The sequence below is a fragment of the Myzus persicae genome, unplaced genomic scaffold (assembly GCF_001856785.1).
Source record: "Myzus persicae strain clone G006 unplaced genomic scaffold, MPER_G0061.0, whole genome shotgun sequence".
Lineage (NCBI taxonomy): Eukaryota > Metazoa > Arthropoda > Insecta > Hemiptera > Aphididae > Myzus > Myzus persicae.
Genome location: NW_019104077.1, coordinates 110,460 through 127,103, shown reverse-complemented (window position 1 = coordinate 127,103; position 16,644 = coordinate 110,460). Strand labels below are relative to the sequence as shown.

General features: G+C 29.8%; 2 protein-coding genes across 3 annotated transcripts; both read left to right on the top strand.

Moving 5' to 3' along the window:
- The first annotated feature begins 5,575 nt into the window (after positions 1-5,575).
- LOC111038385 (glucose-induced degradation protein 4 homolog) lies at positions 5,576-7,205 on the top strand. 2 transcript variants are annotated; one of them, XM_022321457.1, is made up of 5 exons: positions 5,576-5,773; positions 6,252-6,416; positions 6,578-6,745; positions 6,817-7,049; positions 7,112-7,205. In XM_022321457.1, exons 2-5 carry the CDS (start codon positions 6,270-6,272, stop codon positions 7,173-7,175), a joined length of 612 nt encoding a protein of 203 aa, XP_022177149.1. In that variant the 5' UTR covers positions 5,576-5,773; positions 6,252-6,269; the 3' UTR covers positions 7,176-7,205. The 2 variants fall into 2 exon arrangements, with proteins under 2 accessions (XP_022177149.1, XP_022177148.1); XM_022321456.1 differs by lacking the exon at positions 5,576-5,773 and having other exon boundaries at positions 5,795-6,416.
- Positions 7,206-11,575: 4,370 nt separating this feature from the next.
- Positions 11,576-15,617, top strand: LOC111038386. The gene is made up of 5 exons (XM_022321458.1): positions 11,576-11,973; positions 12,056-12,177; positions 12,835-12,956; positions 14,561-14,643; positions 15,277-15,617. The coding sequence occupies exons 1-5, from the start codon at positions 11,859-11,861 to the stop codon at positions 15,414-15,416; spliced, it is 582 nt and encodes a 193-aa protein (XP_022177150.1). The 5' UTR covers positions 11,576-11,858; the 3' UTR covers positions 15,417-15,617.
- The last annotated feature ends 1,027 nt before the right edge of the window (positions 15,618-16,644 follow it).

The following is a 16,644-nucleotide window of genomic DNA, read 5'->3' as shown; positions in this document are numbered from 1 at the left end:
AATTTTAATTTAAAATGCTTATATATTCGTGCCTGTATATTTTTAATATTTTTCAACTGATATTGTAATAATATATCAGAAGTATTGAATTAAATTTTTATTCTTTTTTGTTTTTACTTACATTTTGTAGTATACACTATAATGTAAAATTTTGTCATATTATGATCTATCGAGCTATTGACTTGACAATTTTGTCAATACCTTCTGAATACCAATATTATTTTATTTTATTTTGTGTATAGCAAAGTAATTATTTATTTGGTCGAAATGGTCGATGATGACTATCACTGACTATGATTATACTTTATTATAGGTTATCTTCTTATTTATAGACATTAGACACACTACTTTAAATATAATATGTATGTAGGCTCGACTAAATGGGCTATACTTACACTGTGTTTAAAATGTTAGCGGATATTATCATTGCTATTAAGTTATGAGAAATGAGATCTTATAGCTACTGCCGCTACGGTTTAGTTCGCCGCGTATACACTATACATACCACTCATTTATCTGAAATCTAAAAAAAGAAACACCCACGGGATTATTAATATTTTATTGCACCTATCATGGAGATTTGATCACCCCCTTTCAGAAACCATGTACACTGCCCACAAATAACATTTTATTGACAATTATAGAAATTTAAGATTTTATCAAGAATATGAATTGATAATATAAACATATGGTGTAAATTTCAAGTATTTGCAGTTATTCGATTTTTAATTACAATAAAATAAAAAAATCACTGTATGAGAAATGAAGTGAATATTCAATGTTGTAAAAATGTCAACTTTAAACGCACTTTAAATTAAAAATTTAATTTGAATTTTAGGTAGAATATTTTTTTTTGATAAATATAGACAAACTTGGAAGGAATCTCGTATTACATTTTTAAATCTTCTAAAAAAAAGAAATATTTTTATGAATTTCTAACTAAAATACATTTGCAAATTTTCGTAATTTTTACGAAATTTGTCCAAATTCAAAAATTCAAATGCTCATAAAAAATTATTGTGGATTCCTCTCAACTCTTTTTTTATTTTTCACTAACAAAAACTTACGAGGAACCCTGTATACATTTTCAAGTTTTTTGACCTAGCAAAATATTTTTTTATCGATATTGGCTTAAAAAAAACAAATAACAGTCGAAAATGTCATATACCCATAAATTGTTTGACACGAGTCCACATATTTTGAAAATGTTGTGGTGTATAGAAAACGCAGTTTTAAATATTCAGTGAAAATTTCATGTATTTACAGTCATTTTTTTAAGAGTTACACCAAAAACCAAAATCGATTTTGTCAAAAACTGGTTTTGCGTAAAAATTCCGTTTTTCCTTAATTTTTTGTTTGTATTTCCTTCCACTTTTGATTACTCTTATGATTTTTTTTTTTACTTTTGACCCCCCAAAGATGCCGTTGAAGAAAATTGAAGCACTTTTAGTGCCCTCCAAAACGTGATGTCTTACATAAAAAAATTGTTTAAATAAATAAATAAACATACATGATGTATGATACATCATTGGAAAATCAATACATTCATCACTCTGCTCAGAATCTAAATCATGGATTAACGAATTTTCGTTAATTTGAACTTAAAATAACTATACAAAAAACTGTGTTTATATATATTTTAACTTTTGGGTTAAGGAATAGTTACGTGGAACTTCGTTTTAAATTTTTAATCCTTAGTTGTAAACTTGTAACTCATAAACGTTGAACATTATATACATTTTAGACTACAAAATAGATATCGATTTACAAAATATTTTGTACATTTTGAATTGAATTATTAAATATTGTCAACATTTGAACTTTAAACGCTTAAAATGAAAGCTAACTTGACTTGTCTTACTAGACAAGTAATGTGTGTGACAACAGCATTACGGGCGGCGGTAAAACATCTCCCAGTGAAGGCAGTGATGTAGACTATTTTGAACGATAAGCGTGCATATTTACAATAATTATTGTAGAGTTTAGCTTTAGACCACGACTATATATAAGACAGTGCTTTAGACTGAATCGTACGCGTACCTAACCCTTCAATTTGGTATGGACAACAAGTTGCATACGAACATACGGTACCGTATTACATGGCATTACTGTGCGTACGATTCATGGAGTCGTCAAAAAGCGCCCTCTGTCTTTTGCCGTTTTCCGTACTAAAGTAGTACAAGATTATAAGAACTATGAGCATTGAACTTACTTGACCGTTAGGTTTCTATGGTAATAAGTACATTTTCTTTTATCTCTGTGTAATAGTAATTTATTAATTTCAATTGAAAATTTTTCCAATTCAATAATGTAATATTTTACCGTGATTTGCGAATTTTTTTCATACCCTCTGTAAAGGAGTTTCATTTCATCCGAGCGTGCCATTGCAACGAGCATTTCGTACGATGCACTTCCTCGGTTAGGTATGTCCGGTTGCAGCTCCTCATCTGAAAGCCACGATCGGTTCACGTCCGATTGCCAGCTTCGACCATCTTCCAATGGATACGATGTGTGTTTCTTTTGAGGGCCACCAGTCGCCGCTGTTTAAAGTCTGTTCGATTGAAGTCGTAGAAGTGGAGGACCGATCCGTCTCTCTGTTCTGCGGCACCAATCTTCCATGCATCGAGGTAAATTGTATTCCTGTAGAAACGCCGGATACTTACTGCCACAATTTCCGTCGCGGAATCGAACAGGACGACAGACGATTTCCAGCGATTTGCTCAGGTGGCAGTCGTTTTTGCCATCGTCTTCACTCTTCTGAATTGTCGTTCGAGTCAAGTGATATAGTCGAATACGAATGGTCGCGAATCAGTTGTTCCTGCACTGGTATAACGTCGTTTCCGGCATTCGCCAGCAGATTTCGTTCGGATCACCGCGTATGGATTGCGTGCCCACTGTGGATACGACTGTCTCAGCACTAGTAACATTACCAGTATTTAAGGTCTGGCTGTCCTCCTCTGCTCCTGAGGTCTGTCCGACTGATAACGACTCCCGAGGTGAGCCACTTCTAGCCGTCGTCACTCGGTTTTCCATTTCCATGCCTATTGAAGTAAATTTGTTTCTTGTATTTGTGCGGTTTATTTTTATTTTGAGGTTAGCTTGGCTTGGCCTCCACCATAGAGTACTCTCTGCCCTCCACCGACTCGATGGCACGAATATAACTTTTTGAACGAAAGAATGATCGATGAGAAATTAAAACTATACTGAAGACGAAAATTTGAAATCAGACAAACGTATTATAATTCTGGACAACGAAGAAAACGCATACGAGATTTGTAGGAGGTCAATTTTATTTCCAAAGAGAATATAATATGCTCATATATACTGTTTTACCTACTAAAAATTAAATTTGCTCGATTTCCACAATATTTATACTTTTTAATTTTAATTCGATTAACGAGTCAAAGTTGTAGTTTAAACGACTTATCGACATTTCATTACTGATAAGTTGTATTTTATTCGTTTTTTTATGCTGCATAGTTGAATTAAATATTTTGTAATACATTTCAAAAAAAAAACTACAACTATAAAATTGTCACATTTTTTTTAAAACTATTGTACCACCTAATATAATATACTTTGTAGACCATATGCTTATAACTTCATTCGTGTTTTGTCAGTATGAGAATTAATAACCAGTATAACCACCATTGTATACCTACGCATGTCGTTTATTACGATGTTGTTCATAATATTAGTACAATGTACAATATATTACCAATAAGTTAGATGTCTGTCATTTAGATCTCACATTATTATGTACCTATATGCTAGGTCTTTGTAATTATTATAATGTTTGCATTCTGTGCCTACTATTTTTTAATGTTGCATTTGGCATGTCTGGTTTAAATATTTGTAATGTCGTCCAAATTTGAACTAAAAAACTATAAAAAAATTGTGTTTATATATTTTTAGATTATTTGGTTACTTACGTGTAACCTAGTATTACAAATAATCCTTAGCTATAAAAGTAAATAACGTTTAATACATTTTTAACTACCTGTCTACCTATAAAATAATTTGTTAATTTTAAATTTAAGAAATGTTTTCCTTTTTACGTACAAATATGAATGATATATTCAAAGACATTTTATAAAAAGAAAAATTTCTTTTAAAATCTAAAAATAAATTTAAAAAAAAATCTCAACAATTCCCTGTACCTATGGTTACGCCGGTTACAAACTTGCAGGAGTTAATGCATTATTGGTATTCAAACTGAGATAAACAAAGTATAATACGTCCATAAAACAAATAAAATACACATGTGTTGTGTCTTCGCGGTGTTATCATCGGGATAGTCAACTTTCCGCGAATTTTTTCAAACACTTTTTAATTCAGTACACTAGTTTGGGGGGAAATAATTGAAAAAAAGGTGTCCGGTGAAGTAGGCTTCAAATCCTATTTTTTAAATATAGAGTAAATACTATTGGAAAATGTACTGAATTTATCTTATTCAGCATGAAACGTCTGAAGCTAGAATCTGTGCACCTATACGGCTATACAAGATTGAAAATACCTACCAGCTTATTTTTTATAATGTAAACAATAATATTTGGTGTCCTTTTGTCTGAAGAAGTATTTTCATTTTCTAGTTGTTTATAATTGAAGAAGGTACTTAATTTTGACGATTGCAACCATAGAAAAACAATATTAAGGAAATAAAATGATATACTTACGTATATTTTACGTGTTGGTTTTGTTAATTTATTAGGTAGGTTACCTACATAAAGTGGTAGTAAATTAGACACATTTATGCTCATGGCGTTAGAAGATGTTCTGTACGAAATAGATAATGATGAAATTATTAAAAAATTCAATTGCTAAAGCACATTATTATTTTTGCATCAGCTTTCTTTATTAAATACATAAGTCGTAACATAAATAATTTAATTTATTCACTTTTATTGTGTTAATATAGGGCAGAGGTAGGTACGTAGGCTATTGTAAACGTGTACATAGCTGTTCAAAAATATAGAATAAAGTTCATATCGATGTATACCACAAACTAAGATGGATTTATCTATCTTAGTTCGTGATGTATATACTAATAAAGCTGTATAAAATGCATATCTCGCCAAATGTGTACCTAAACAAAAATTGTAGTCATGTTAAAATAATAATACACATAAACACATGTTTACTGCAATTCAATATTTGATAAATTAGTAGGTGGGCCGGAATCTCTCCCCAATCCAACCCTGGCCCGGTGGGTGCATAAATATTGAACGTGCAATAAATGTCTGGCCACGCTTATGATGCTTAATACGCTTAGTTCGACCCAGTGAATTAAATTCGGACTCACAATGTTAGTACCATCTGCAGCCTGGCAAGGCTGGTCTAATAAGAGACTAAGAGAGGTATAATTAGAGAGCCTTGATATTATATCAAAACTTTCTAGGTCTAATCATAAACATTAGAGAAACGATTCTCTCAAAATATTATGTTCGTCGCGTGTTTGAAACATGACGTGGTAAATGTGTAGTGCACGAGCAACGGCGTAATGACGTTTGGGAGTTGTGGATCATCACCTCGCCGGCGTTTACGCTCGAGAAAAATAAAAACAATCCACAAAGCTGGCCCGACTTTGTTATCGCGTGTCCGCGCTTTGTACACCGTTTGTGCGGCGGAGTCCGCGGACTGCGGTGACGCTGTGTATAATATTATTATATAATAAATATATTTAATATTTATGTCGTATTTTATGAGTTATCTGTCGTCTCGTACTTTCGTGCCCGTGGTGTCGTAATCGTACGTCACAAACACCCGAAATCAGGTACGTACGACATTAATATCAAATTATTATTATTACTGCCGTCGTTCGGATTGTCCGAATGACCTTATTATTCGTTATTATTGTCATAACATTCAATATTATAATAGCCCGAACGATCGCCAGTCGCTCACAACTACTCGCTACCGTTTTGCGATTACGATGCTCTGTTATCGGGCCAGACGTCCTTGTCGTTTTCCCACACGACTTTTAATTTCCGCGCTCTCCCGCCACCGGGACCCCACCCCCGTCAGCCCGACCCGTCTTGACGCGCGCGCGCGCGGTCGCCCCCAGATCACCGTCGCCGACGCCGCGGCACTAGGTTTTTCGAATATTTTGCCCACACAATACCGCGCTTAAAACAATAATAACAACGATCGAAATCAAAAACAAACAGCGAGTGTGCCAGTGACCGAACAACAACGCCCCGACGGTTATAGGCGTATTGATAACTGTCCGACTCGTGTGTGTGTTTGTGCAGGATCCCTCGGCCCTAGGTATGCCCGTCAAAGTGGACATAACGCCTAGACCTCCGGCCAACTCGAAGCAACTAGGGGTCACCGGGTCTATACTGTACAGCGGATCGAAATTTCAAGGGTTCCAGAGGTCCAAGGGCAACAGCTACGAGGTGGAAGTCGTACTGCAGGTATGTACTCTTATGTTCGCGATCTACGTCTTGTACGTTTCATGTACCCTCCACAAATTTATTGTTTTCATTTTAATATTACCTATATATAAAATAGCACTAATCGCTTTTGTGCAAATGTATCTATGTTAACGCGATACGCTCGGCATTGCATTTTCTAGTATGTCGACGAACAAAACGGTTATCTGTGCGGTTATCTAAAAATTAAAGGTCTCACTGAAGAGTTTCCCAATTTGACTACTTATTTTGATGGAGAAATTATCAACAAAAAGTGTCCATTCTTGACGAGAAAGTGGGATGCCGATGAAGAAGTTGACAAGAAACATTGGGTTTGTAGTGTTTGCACCAGTCGTTACCGAATATTATATTGTTATATTTACATAATTCTTTAATTTTGCAGAACAAATTTGCTGCATTTTGTCAGTACGCCAAGACATTCAATTCGGATGCATTTGACTATGACAAACTGAAAAATGCCGATCATGTATTTATGCGGTGGAAGGAACATTTTTTAGTACCTGATCACACAATACGTGATATCAGTGGTGCATCATTTGCTGGATTCTATTATATATGTTTTCAGAAATCAACTTCTTCTATCGAAGGGTATTACTATCATAGGAGTTCTGAATGGTGAGACATTGTTTTGCTTATTATTTTGTTTTTATTATTATAAATTAATATTTATATCATAGGTATCAAACATTATGCTTGACCCATGTCCCAGAACACAGTACTCAGATCTACGAATTTAGGTGATTTATAGAATACCAACACACAATATTACAATGAAAATAGTACAGGAGTACATGAAATTACCTCAAAGCTTTCAGCGTTGTCTAAAGCTTACTGTGATTTTTTTTAAGCATTTTTTCCTTTTTAATAGGTAACTAATTTATTTTCTACCTATGTATTTTATTACAATGAATGGATATGACCTAATGAATTGTGTTGTCTTTGTACATAACATATTTTACTATAAAATTTTAACTAGAATGTTATTAGTCTGTCTTGATGTCGTATCTGTGTACCTATAACCTTATTTATATAAAACAAGTATATAACAAAGTGTAACTGTTTATGAAGTATATACTGTACCATGTCAAAACAGATAGATGTATTTTAACAACGATAAATGTGTTTGCATTGATATTTTTAATTTAATTTATGATGAAACAGTATTTATTGTTACACATTATTATATATATTCATATTATACTATATTTTTTGTACACTGATATAATTAATTTTATGTAAAAAGAATAATATCGATGAATTTTAACAGAACATGTTACATGTGACTTGCCTTTAAAATATATACTATATGCTGTTATTATGCAAATGTAAATAGCAATTATTCTTTTGTAGAATATATGAAAAATTGTATACCTAATTTTTTTTCTTGTACCCAAATATCAATTTAAATGATTATACTTGAATACAAAAATACAACAAATCAGTATTAACCATAACATAATTATAAATTAGCAAATATTTTGTTACTTTTTTTGTTTGATTTTTGTTGTTTTGTCAACTAATAAATATAATTCTATTACATGTATTATATTATATGAATTTGATATGTGATAAGCTTATTATTTATATTTATATCATTGTTAGAACTTGTATTATTTGAAATCAATTTTTTGGGCACCATTTTCTTATAAAAATAATTTTTTATTTGATTGGCATTACATTTTGAACAAGTAAATATTTTATAGAAAAGTCACTAGTCTGATTGTAGAAAATATAACGTGAAAATGTAAAATTAATTATGATTGAATAATCTTAAATTGTAATGATGTATATAGCATAAATAAAAACTGAGAAGTATGATATGAACTTGGAATATTGACTGATTGTTACCATGGCCAAGGTTACTTCTTAAACGAGTCTTAAGGTTGTATTTTTGAATAAAAAATGTTATCCTGATATCAGATTTATTATTTTATTCTTAATATTTCAGTAGGTACTTTACCAAGAGTTTGCCATTTGTTTTTTTTTTTCATAGTTATTATTTGTTAGTTTTGGATGTATAATAAAATAATATCAAAATAAAATGGTTTTTTTGCTTATATATATTGTGTTTATTATAACAACATGTGTATTATTATTTATAAAAAATATTTGCTCAGTATTATGAATAAATAAATAAATAATATTTACATATAATGAAGACAATAATTTATATTCTTTGATATTTAAGGCATATTTAAAACATATTATATTATAAATTATAATATAATTATCGATATAAAATAATAAATGTGTACATAAACAATTATAAACACCATTTTTTTTGCTTTGATGTTAAATACATTCAAGTTATGAACATTATATATAAATTATCAAATGCATTATTATGCTCACGATGATTTACCAAGTATGATCACTCCTAATTTTGGTTTAATAATTAACTTAATTAATACCAGTTTTTTTGGTTATATGCATACTTCAAGAGTGGAGCAACCGCTGTGTGTGTGTGTGTGGGGGGGGGGGGGCTGTGTGTTATACCTCGCCCTAAAAATCTTGGTGTTTTGCTGCCTGCTTGTTATATTTTATGTATATATCATATATGTATTGAAACAATATTCCCCCCCTCAAAAAAAAAATTGTTTTCTAGTTGCACCACTGCTTAAAGACCATAATATTTTTAAATATTAAAATTTCTTATGCCGTTTCAGTAGTGCGTCCTATGGCAAACATACTTACTTTAATATATAAATGTGAACTACCTTTATTGAAAATTGTGAAGCAGGTGATTTTCTAAATAAAAGAGTTTATGTACATAATTCAAAAGCTTCTGGATTATTAAAAATGATGTACTAAGGATCAATGTCTATCATAATGGGCTAAATTGCATTTTATGGTTTAGGGAGCTATAAATTATGATTATTTAAACATTATGGTAATTATTAATAATAATATATATTAAGGTCCCCACACACTGCAGCCGTAAAATTCTTTCGTCTTGGTGGTAAATTGTGTCCGGACTCATTTTACCGCTACCGCTGCAGTGTGTGGGGACTTTTATGCATTTTGTAATTTGTAATCAGTATTTTTTTTAGACTAAAATATTATATTATATCTATAACTATATAATATGTATATATGTATAATATATCAACAGTATTTTGTTAAAATGCGCATTTACCACTAAAAATTGAAAAATACATTTTTGGTATCAAAATTTGCAGAAAAATCAAGAAAATAATCTGGTAAAACGGCATATACATCTATGAAAAATAAGATAACAATACCGAATACAATATATCCAGGCGCCCTTTTAGAAATTATAATAATCTATACAGAACTATTGAAAGGGCTTATACCACATCAAATGTATATGTTAATTGTTTACAACCTACACAGTTGGTAACAATAATTGTGATTTTAGCTGTTTGTATATTACCATATTATTCCATCTTAAAAATTGAGTATTTTATCAGTTTTATTTGTTTCCTAAAATTTGGTTTATGCCATTTTAACACAATACCGTCAATATTTATGTATTATATCTACATTAAAATGTATGTAAAACCAACATTAAGGATTATTATCCTCAGATCCTAGACCTGAGTAAAGTTAAATAATTTAGAAGCAGGTCATTTGAAATTTGATTTAGGCGCATCTTAATATCTGAAAAAAATCATCCGTTTATAACTATTTACAGTAAAAAGGTGAACCACCTTTGACAAAAAAGTCTGTATCAACACCCAATAGATGGAGTATAAAAAATTAAGCTTCTGAAAATATGGTCTTGAAGTATTGGTCATGACTAAATAAAAGTAGCACTGAACATTTTTATAACTGTACTTTTAAAGGATATTAAAAGGATGGGAAGGTGTGAGCATGTTTGGTGAAAACATAGACTTATAATTATTAAATTATATATATAATAATTCTATGGATGAAGCACCCTGTATAAATTAAACTAGCTGCATAGCGCATTCTTTTTGGTGGTTGAGGCCAATATTTGATAAGAAGCTGTGAGGTTAATGAATACATTTTTTCATGAGCTTATAATAGACATATCAATATCATACTTGTAGCATAAACAAACCCTTGATCAATGGTTGTATGTGGCCCATAACTGTGTTTCAGTAATTTAGGTATGAATATATGTTTTATGCTTTCAGAATTAAAAGATGTTCCTTTTATCTCAATGGAGGTTAGTGAATAGCAGCCGTGTAATATGTCTCAAAAGATTCTGTTCACAACCATCAGAATTACCCGAAGAACCAACAACGTGTTGTATGTCGGGGTGCGCCAATTGCGTCTGGATCGAGTATGCGGATAAAGTCAGAAGTATACTAGCAAACAGTGATAGCAAACAAGTTTCACAAATGGTGTTAGACAAAATACAGGATCCAAACATGAAGGCTTTTTTATCCATGGAACTCAAATCAAAAGGCTTTTAGTAAAATTAATGTTAGGTACCTATATATTTAACAATTTGAAAAAATAAATGCTTACAATTATTCTACATTTTATGAATTATAAATACAATTATTATGTAGGCTCTGTGAACCTCTTAACGTTTGCACTTCTTATCTTTTTCCTTTCCTTGTAGACGGACATTTGGCCTATCCATGGGTCGAAATGTACAAGTTCCAGTTTGTCTGCTAAACGTTCTCTGAACACATTGTACTTGTGACCGCTTACCATGCTTTCCATTAGCACCATAGTGTGCTTGGATTTTACTTTTTTCAGTAACACATTCGTCAAAAACATTATAATTTTTTCCCAAAGCCGTTCCAGGTATACACGCAACTTCTAGATTAATCAAAAATCACAATATTATAATTTAAGACTCTTATGTCGGGTTGCATGAAAATTTTTTAATTTAACAGTCCAATAAAATTTAATGGAATAATAAATCATGTTAAAAGGACCATTAGTGCACTATTGACTTGTTAAAAGTTTAGTGATTGTTCATGCAACCCGGCATTAAACTGTTTAATAGCATAGATATTGGTTTTAGGCAACTTGTAGCTTGTATAACAATTCCTGTAGTTTAAATTGAGGTTTGCACTTACTTATTATTTTGTATTAGATATTACTGATTTCAGAAAAACATTTTTCCTGAAGTTTATAATAACTTTACATTGAAAACTTATTTTGAGTTTTGACGATCTTAAAAACATATTATCAGCATAATATATATTTATTATTATCTACAAAATAATTGCGATAAGACCCTATCAAGGAATTATAAGCATTCCATGTCTTGCAAGGTTGGCATCATTGGTGATATCCTCGACAGTTAACCGTTTTTTTACAAAATACAAAGGTACACAGAAGTCAGAAATACAGAATAGATAAATTACTTAAATTAGTAATTGCCAAATCGTATTCAGTATGAACTACGAATAAGAATACGATTAATATTTAAAAATATTTGAACCGGGTTTCGGACCAGGTTATTAATAGTTATTTAATATGTTTTCACAAATCGTACGTAATGTGAACCTAGATGTCGAGTCATCTACTGATGTATCGGACGAATTTGCTGAACTCTTGAAACTATCTGAGCAATCGCATTTAGAATATGAAGGTAAACAAAGTTGATTTCATTGTATTATAGATCTTCAATAATGTTTATTATGTGTATTGTGTATATTATACATCTTGTTTAGATGCAAAGGTCAGGCTAGAAGAGACCAACAAGGAAATAAATCACTACGATGAACAGTTGAACATTATTGAAAGAGAACGAGTCAAACTCATGTCGGAGTTGGCTCTTCAAATGCAGATGAAAGTAAAAATAAGACTATCTGATTTTTTTATATTTATAACTATTGATTTTTTGTTTACATCCATGTTTTGAAACATTGTGAATATCATTTCTTGAAATTTTCAACAAACTACTTTCGAAATGTTGTAAACTTGACTAAAGTAAATGCTATGATATCAATATGTAAGTTTTAAGCATGACTGAGTGAGTGTTCAGAAGAACGTTTTTATCCATATTTATTAACTCTGCCTTATTTCAAATTCAAATTACATGTTGCATGCTTAGTAAGTTTTCTCGTTTATAATTTTGATTAAGAATACATTTAAATTGTACTCGCCAATGTAATTTGGACCTTTTTAACATGCCATTTATTGATAAAATGAAAATGTGGGTGAAGTGAATTTTCAATGTGTTATGAGTTAGTGTATTTTAATATCTATGTATATATGAACCTGATTTTTGAGCCCACAAGGTTTTATGTGTGTTATTAAATATTATGCTCACATAATTCAATAATTGTATTTATATGTATACATAAAAATACTTCTTACATAGTTATTGTTTTATTTGAGTTAATTATTTAATGGTTTAATTATACAAAAATGTTTTCTATATCTAAACATTGTTTCTTTGAGAATAAACATATCAGATTACATCAACATGATTAAAATTTTGTTTTAGCATGACTTAAAGAATAAAGTGGAAGGTCTGAACAGTATACTACAATCAACAGAATTTGACTTAAAAAAATATAACAAAATGAAGTTAAGTACCGCTGACCTAGATATTTTCTCCCATACTAAGTAAGTTTGTTTTTTTGTTAAAATTAAATAACTATGTGATATAGCATTAAATTCCTATACATTTTATAATGATATGATTTATAATTTCTACAATAAAATATTAATGCTAATCATTTGTCTATAATTAAATCAGATTCATGAACATTGTCTTACCTTATTACATTCAATGCAACTCATTATTATAGATTATCTGAGCTACAGTGTAACGTATGTCACATCATTACGTCTATAAGCATCATAATATGCCTATTGTGCATATTATGATGCTTATACCATAATATATCAAGCCCCTCCGGTTAAGGTGCCACTTATATATTTTATTTTATTGTAAGGCTACGGCCAATATCGATATGTAAGAAACAACCAGTGCCCGGCGCCTCCACCAATATGTAACGTGGTCGGGGATGACCCGTTAAATATAAAATATTCAGGGAAGAAATTAATTCTTTTGAATATATTTTTACCGTAGCTCAGGAGCACGAGTTGTATTAGGATGATCTTAATATTACAAATAAATAACAATTGATTTAGATTATGATTAATACAGACAAATTTATTATTACTTACGAAATACTAACAACGTTACCAAAAATGTGGGTCTGTACCGAGTTCAGGTGCGCGTGATGGAATCGCGGGGAACTGGTTGTTTCTTACATATCGATATTGGCCGTAGCCTTACAATAAAATAAAATATATAAGTGGCACCTTAACCGGAGGGGCTTGATATATTATGGTATAAGCATCATAATATGCACAATAGGCATATTATGATGCTTATAGACGTAATGATGTGACATACGTTACAACAGTAAAAAGTAATTTTCATTACTAAAGTCCGGATTTATAATCTCTTTAAATATCTAAAATATGATGCTAATATTCTCTAAATTACATACACATATTCTTCTTATATCCTTATACAAATTAGATAAATATGCAGTAAGTCTAATTATATGCTTAAATATGTAATTTTTTTTTTAAATAGTTATACACTTGCATCATGTAATAATTGTACTGTAGTAACAGTTAAAATAATGTTTTCTGTGTTGGATCAGAACGGTTAGAACATCCATATTCCATTATACGAAAGAATGTAAAAATTGATACATTTTTGTATTTTATTAATTTTAAAAACTTAAAAACATGCAACTGCAAAACCAAAATATCTTTGAACTTTTGATAAGCGAATATGCTGTTGTTATCAGTATAGGTTAGGTAAACTAATATATAACGGCACAGCGTCATAATAGTACTATCACTGGATGTACATTTTTTACTCTTGCAAGACTGCCTAAACTCAATAAGGATATGTGTTTTTTTTTTAGGCTTTTCACAAGCCATTTAAACTCTTGGCCGCCAAAACTATGTCCATCATTCTCTATCATATGCCCACTCTCAGTCCCATTCATTTCTTCTAATAATTCCTTAACCCTGTCCTTCCATCAATAACGATATGTAAAAGCATATAAATCTGGACCTTAGTCATAACCATTCTTAACATTGATTTTTCTTTGTGATTAATGAGCATACAATAATTTTGTAAAGATAGTTTATATTATTATATAAAATTTAGTGTAAAATTGATTTATTTTATTTTGTTTTAGAAAAACATTCATTACTTATAAGAATATGTTGAAGATATATTTTGATTATTCCAATGGTGCAAATGCAACTACACAAAAAGGATGTAAGTATCCTTTTGTTTTATAGGTATTCATATAATGTGAAAACTAGTAACTGACAAGTAGAAAACGGATTCTTTATGTAGTTTAAATATCAAAAAGTTTACTATAGTTAAGTACGCTTCATAGTTCATACAATTTGGAATATATTGACACTTATTTTATTTTAAATATTTCGGGGATAAAGGCATATTTTGCTCTTTTTTATCACTTTTGGAAAAACACATTGTGGGTAATTCCAACAAATGGTTAAATAAGTGACAAGAATTACTTTATTATTTCATACACACAGTAAAGTATTTTTTTTTGTCGAAAAAGAAGAGTTCAAGGTGGGACAAAAATTGGTTGCCATCCTAGGTTATTCTTATATGAAACAGAGTATAGTATTTAATGTTAAATAATTTTGTGCAGTTAGTTTTTTTATAGGTATAATACAAATTTAGGTCCAACATTTAGTTTCTAAAATTAAAAACCGATTTAATTTGTACATGTTGGTGATGACTTCTACGTCATCTTCCTTTTTTTCAGTCTAAAAGTTATATTTTGTTTGGTTATGATTTCACTTATTTTGAATATGGTATCTGCTTTTATAATGAATATAGTTTATTATGCAATGGTTTTTTAACTTATGTCAACAGATACATTTAACAGAACCACAAAAAAACTAGCTTACTTTGAGTTTAATACAGATGAAAAAACCGACAGTGAAATTGCAGCAAATTTATGGAATAAAATTAAGTTAGTTTCAGATAAAAATTGGGAAATTTTAGCTGTATAGTAATTTTATTTATTTGTAATGAAGGCTAATATGTATATTTAAAAAAATAATTGTAATTAAGAATTTGATTTTTATCTTGAACAATTGTGAACTGCCATTTGGCTTATTAGTTGATTTTTTTAATTATAAACAGGTGACATATTTTTATTTCAGTTACTAACCTTTTTGTTAAATAAAAAGTCTTTTTTTATCATACAAATCACGCATTACTTATTAGTCATTAAATCATTTGTTGTACAAAAAAATTAACATTTTTAATTGAAGAATCTACAAGCAATATTTGAAAAAAAATATTTAAATAGTTTTTATTAAAATATGTTATGTGTAGTGTATACTATATGGTATATGTTAATGTTAAATATTATTATCTTATACTTGGTTAATTTTTAATTGTACTTTATTTTAGTATATTAAGATGAAGAAGGTATAAAATAGTATAATTTTTAGTTATGTCTTTTAGTATTATATTATCAATTTAATATTCTAATTTTTAAAATGTATTAACGTTTTAATTTTAACTATATTTTTATCTATGTTTTTGTACATAATAAGGTAAACTATTTGATGCTAATAAATATTTTTTGGATTAATAATAATGACACATAACAGTTCATATATACTAACCTAATATAATTTACCTATTTTGAAAATAATACATATTATACAGGTGTCCCGTGAGGATTTACCCATACCGATATCTCCTGAAATAATGGAGATATCATAGTTCTAGTTTTTTTTATAGGACTCACAGGGACAACACTGACTTTCATGTTTTAATTAATTTTAATATTTTAGTAAAAAAGTTACAAAATATATTTCTTATTTAATTATTTAAAAAAAAATAATGAAGATAACCATTTTGTAGAATTCATTTTACAAAAGTATTTGTTAATTTTTCTGAAAATGTTGACGTTTCACCATTTTATTTTCATTAATCTCCTGATTTTTAATATTTTTTCTAGTTTCATGAAAAATTGCTAATTATTTAATACCATAGTGGTATCAAACATGTGGTTCGTGTTCGTACAGCCGGCAAACACTTTCAGTGTGGTCAGTAATTTTTCTCGAAACTAGAAAAAATATTAAAAACCAGGAGATTATTGAAATATCATAATGTCAATATTTGTAGAAAAATTAACTCTACAAAATGGCTATCTTCAATTTTTTTTTAAATAATTAAATACAAAAAAATATAACTTTTTTACCAAAACATTAAAATACATTAACA

What these genes read in the sequence shown, in the direction of transcription:
- LOC111038385 (XM_022321457.1), top strand. Translation starts at nt 6,270, where the DNA reads ATGCCCGTCAAAGTGGACATAACGCCTAGACCTCCGGCCAACTCGAAG. An exon ending in AGGTGGAAGTCGTACTGCAG is followed by an intron (nt 6,417 to 6,577) that starts GTATGTACTCTT and finishes TGCATTTTCTAG; the next exon opens with TATGTCGACGAACAAAACGG. An exon ending in AAGTTGACAAGAAACATTGG is followed by an intron (nt 6,746 to 6,816) that starts GTTTGTAGTGTT and finishes TTAATTTTGCAG; the next exon opens with AACAAATTTGCTGCATTTTG.
- LOC111038386 (XM_022321458.1), top strand. Translation starts at nt 11,859, where the DNA reads ATGTTTTCACAAATCGTACGTAATGTGAACCTAGATGTCGAGTCATCT. An exon ending in GATATTTTCTCCCATACTAA is followed by an intron (nt 12,957 to 14,560) that starts GTAAGTTTGTTT and finishes ATTTTGTTTTAG; the next exon opens with AAAAACATTCATTACTTATA. An exon ending in TGCAACTACACAAAAAGGAT is followed by an intron (nt 14,644 to 15,276) that starts GTAAGTATCCTT and finishes TTATGTCAACAG; the next exon opens with ATACATTTAACAGAACCACA.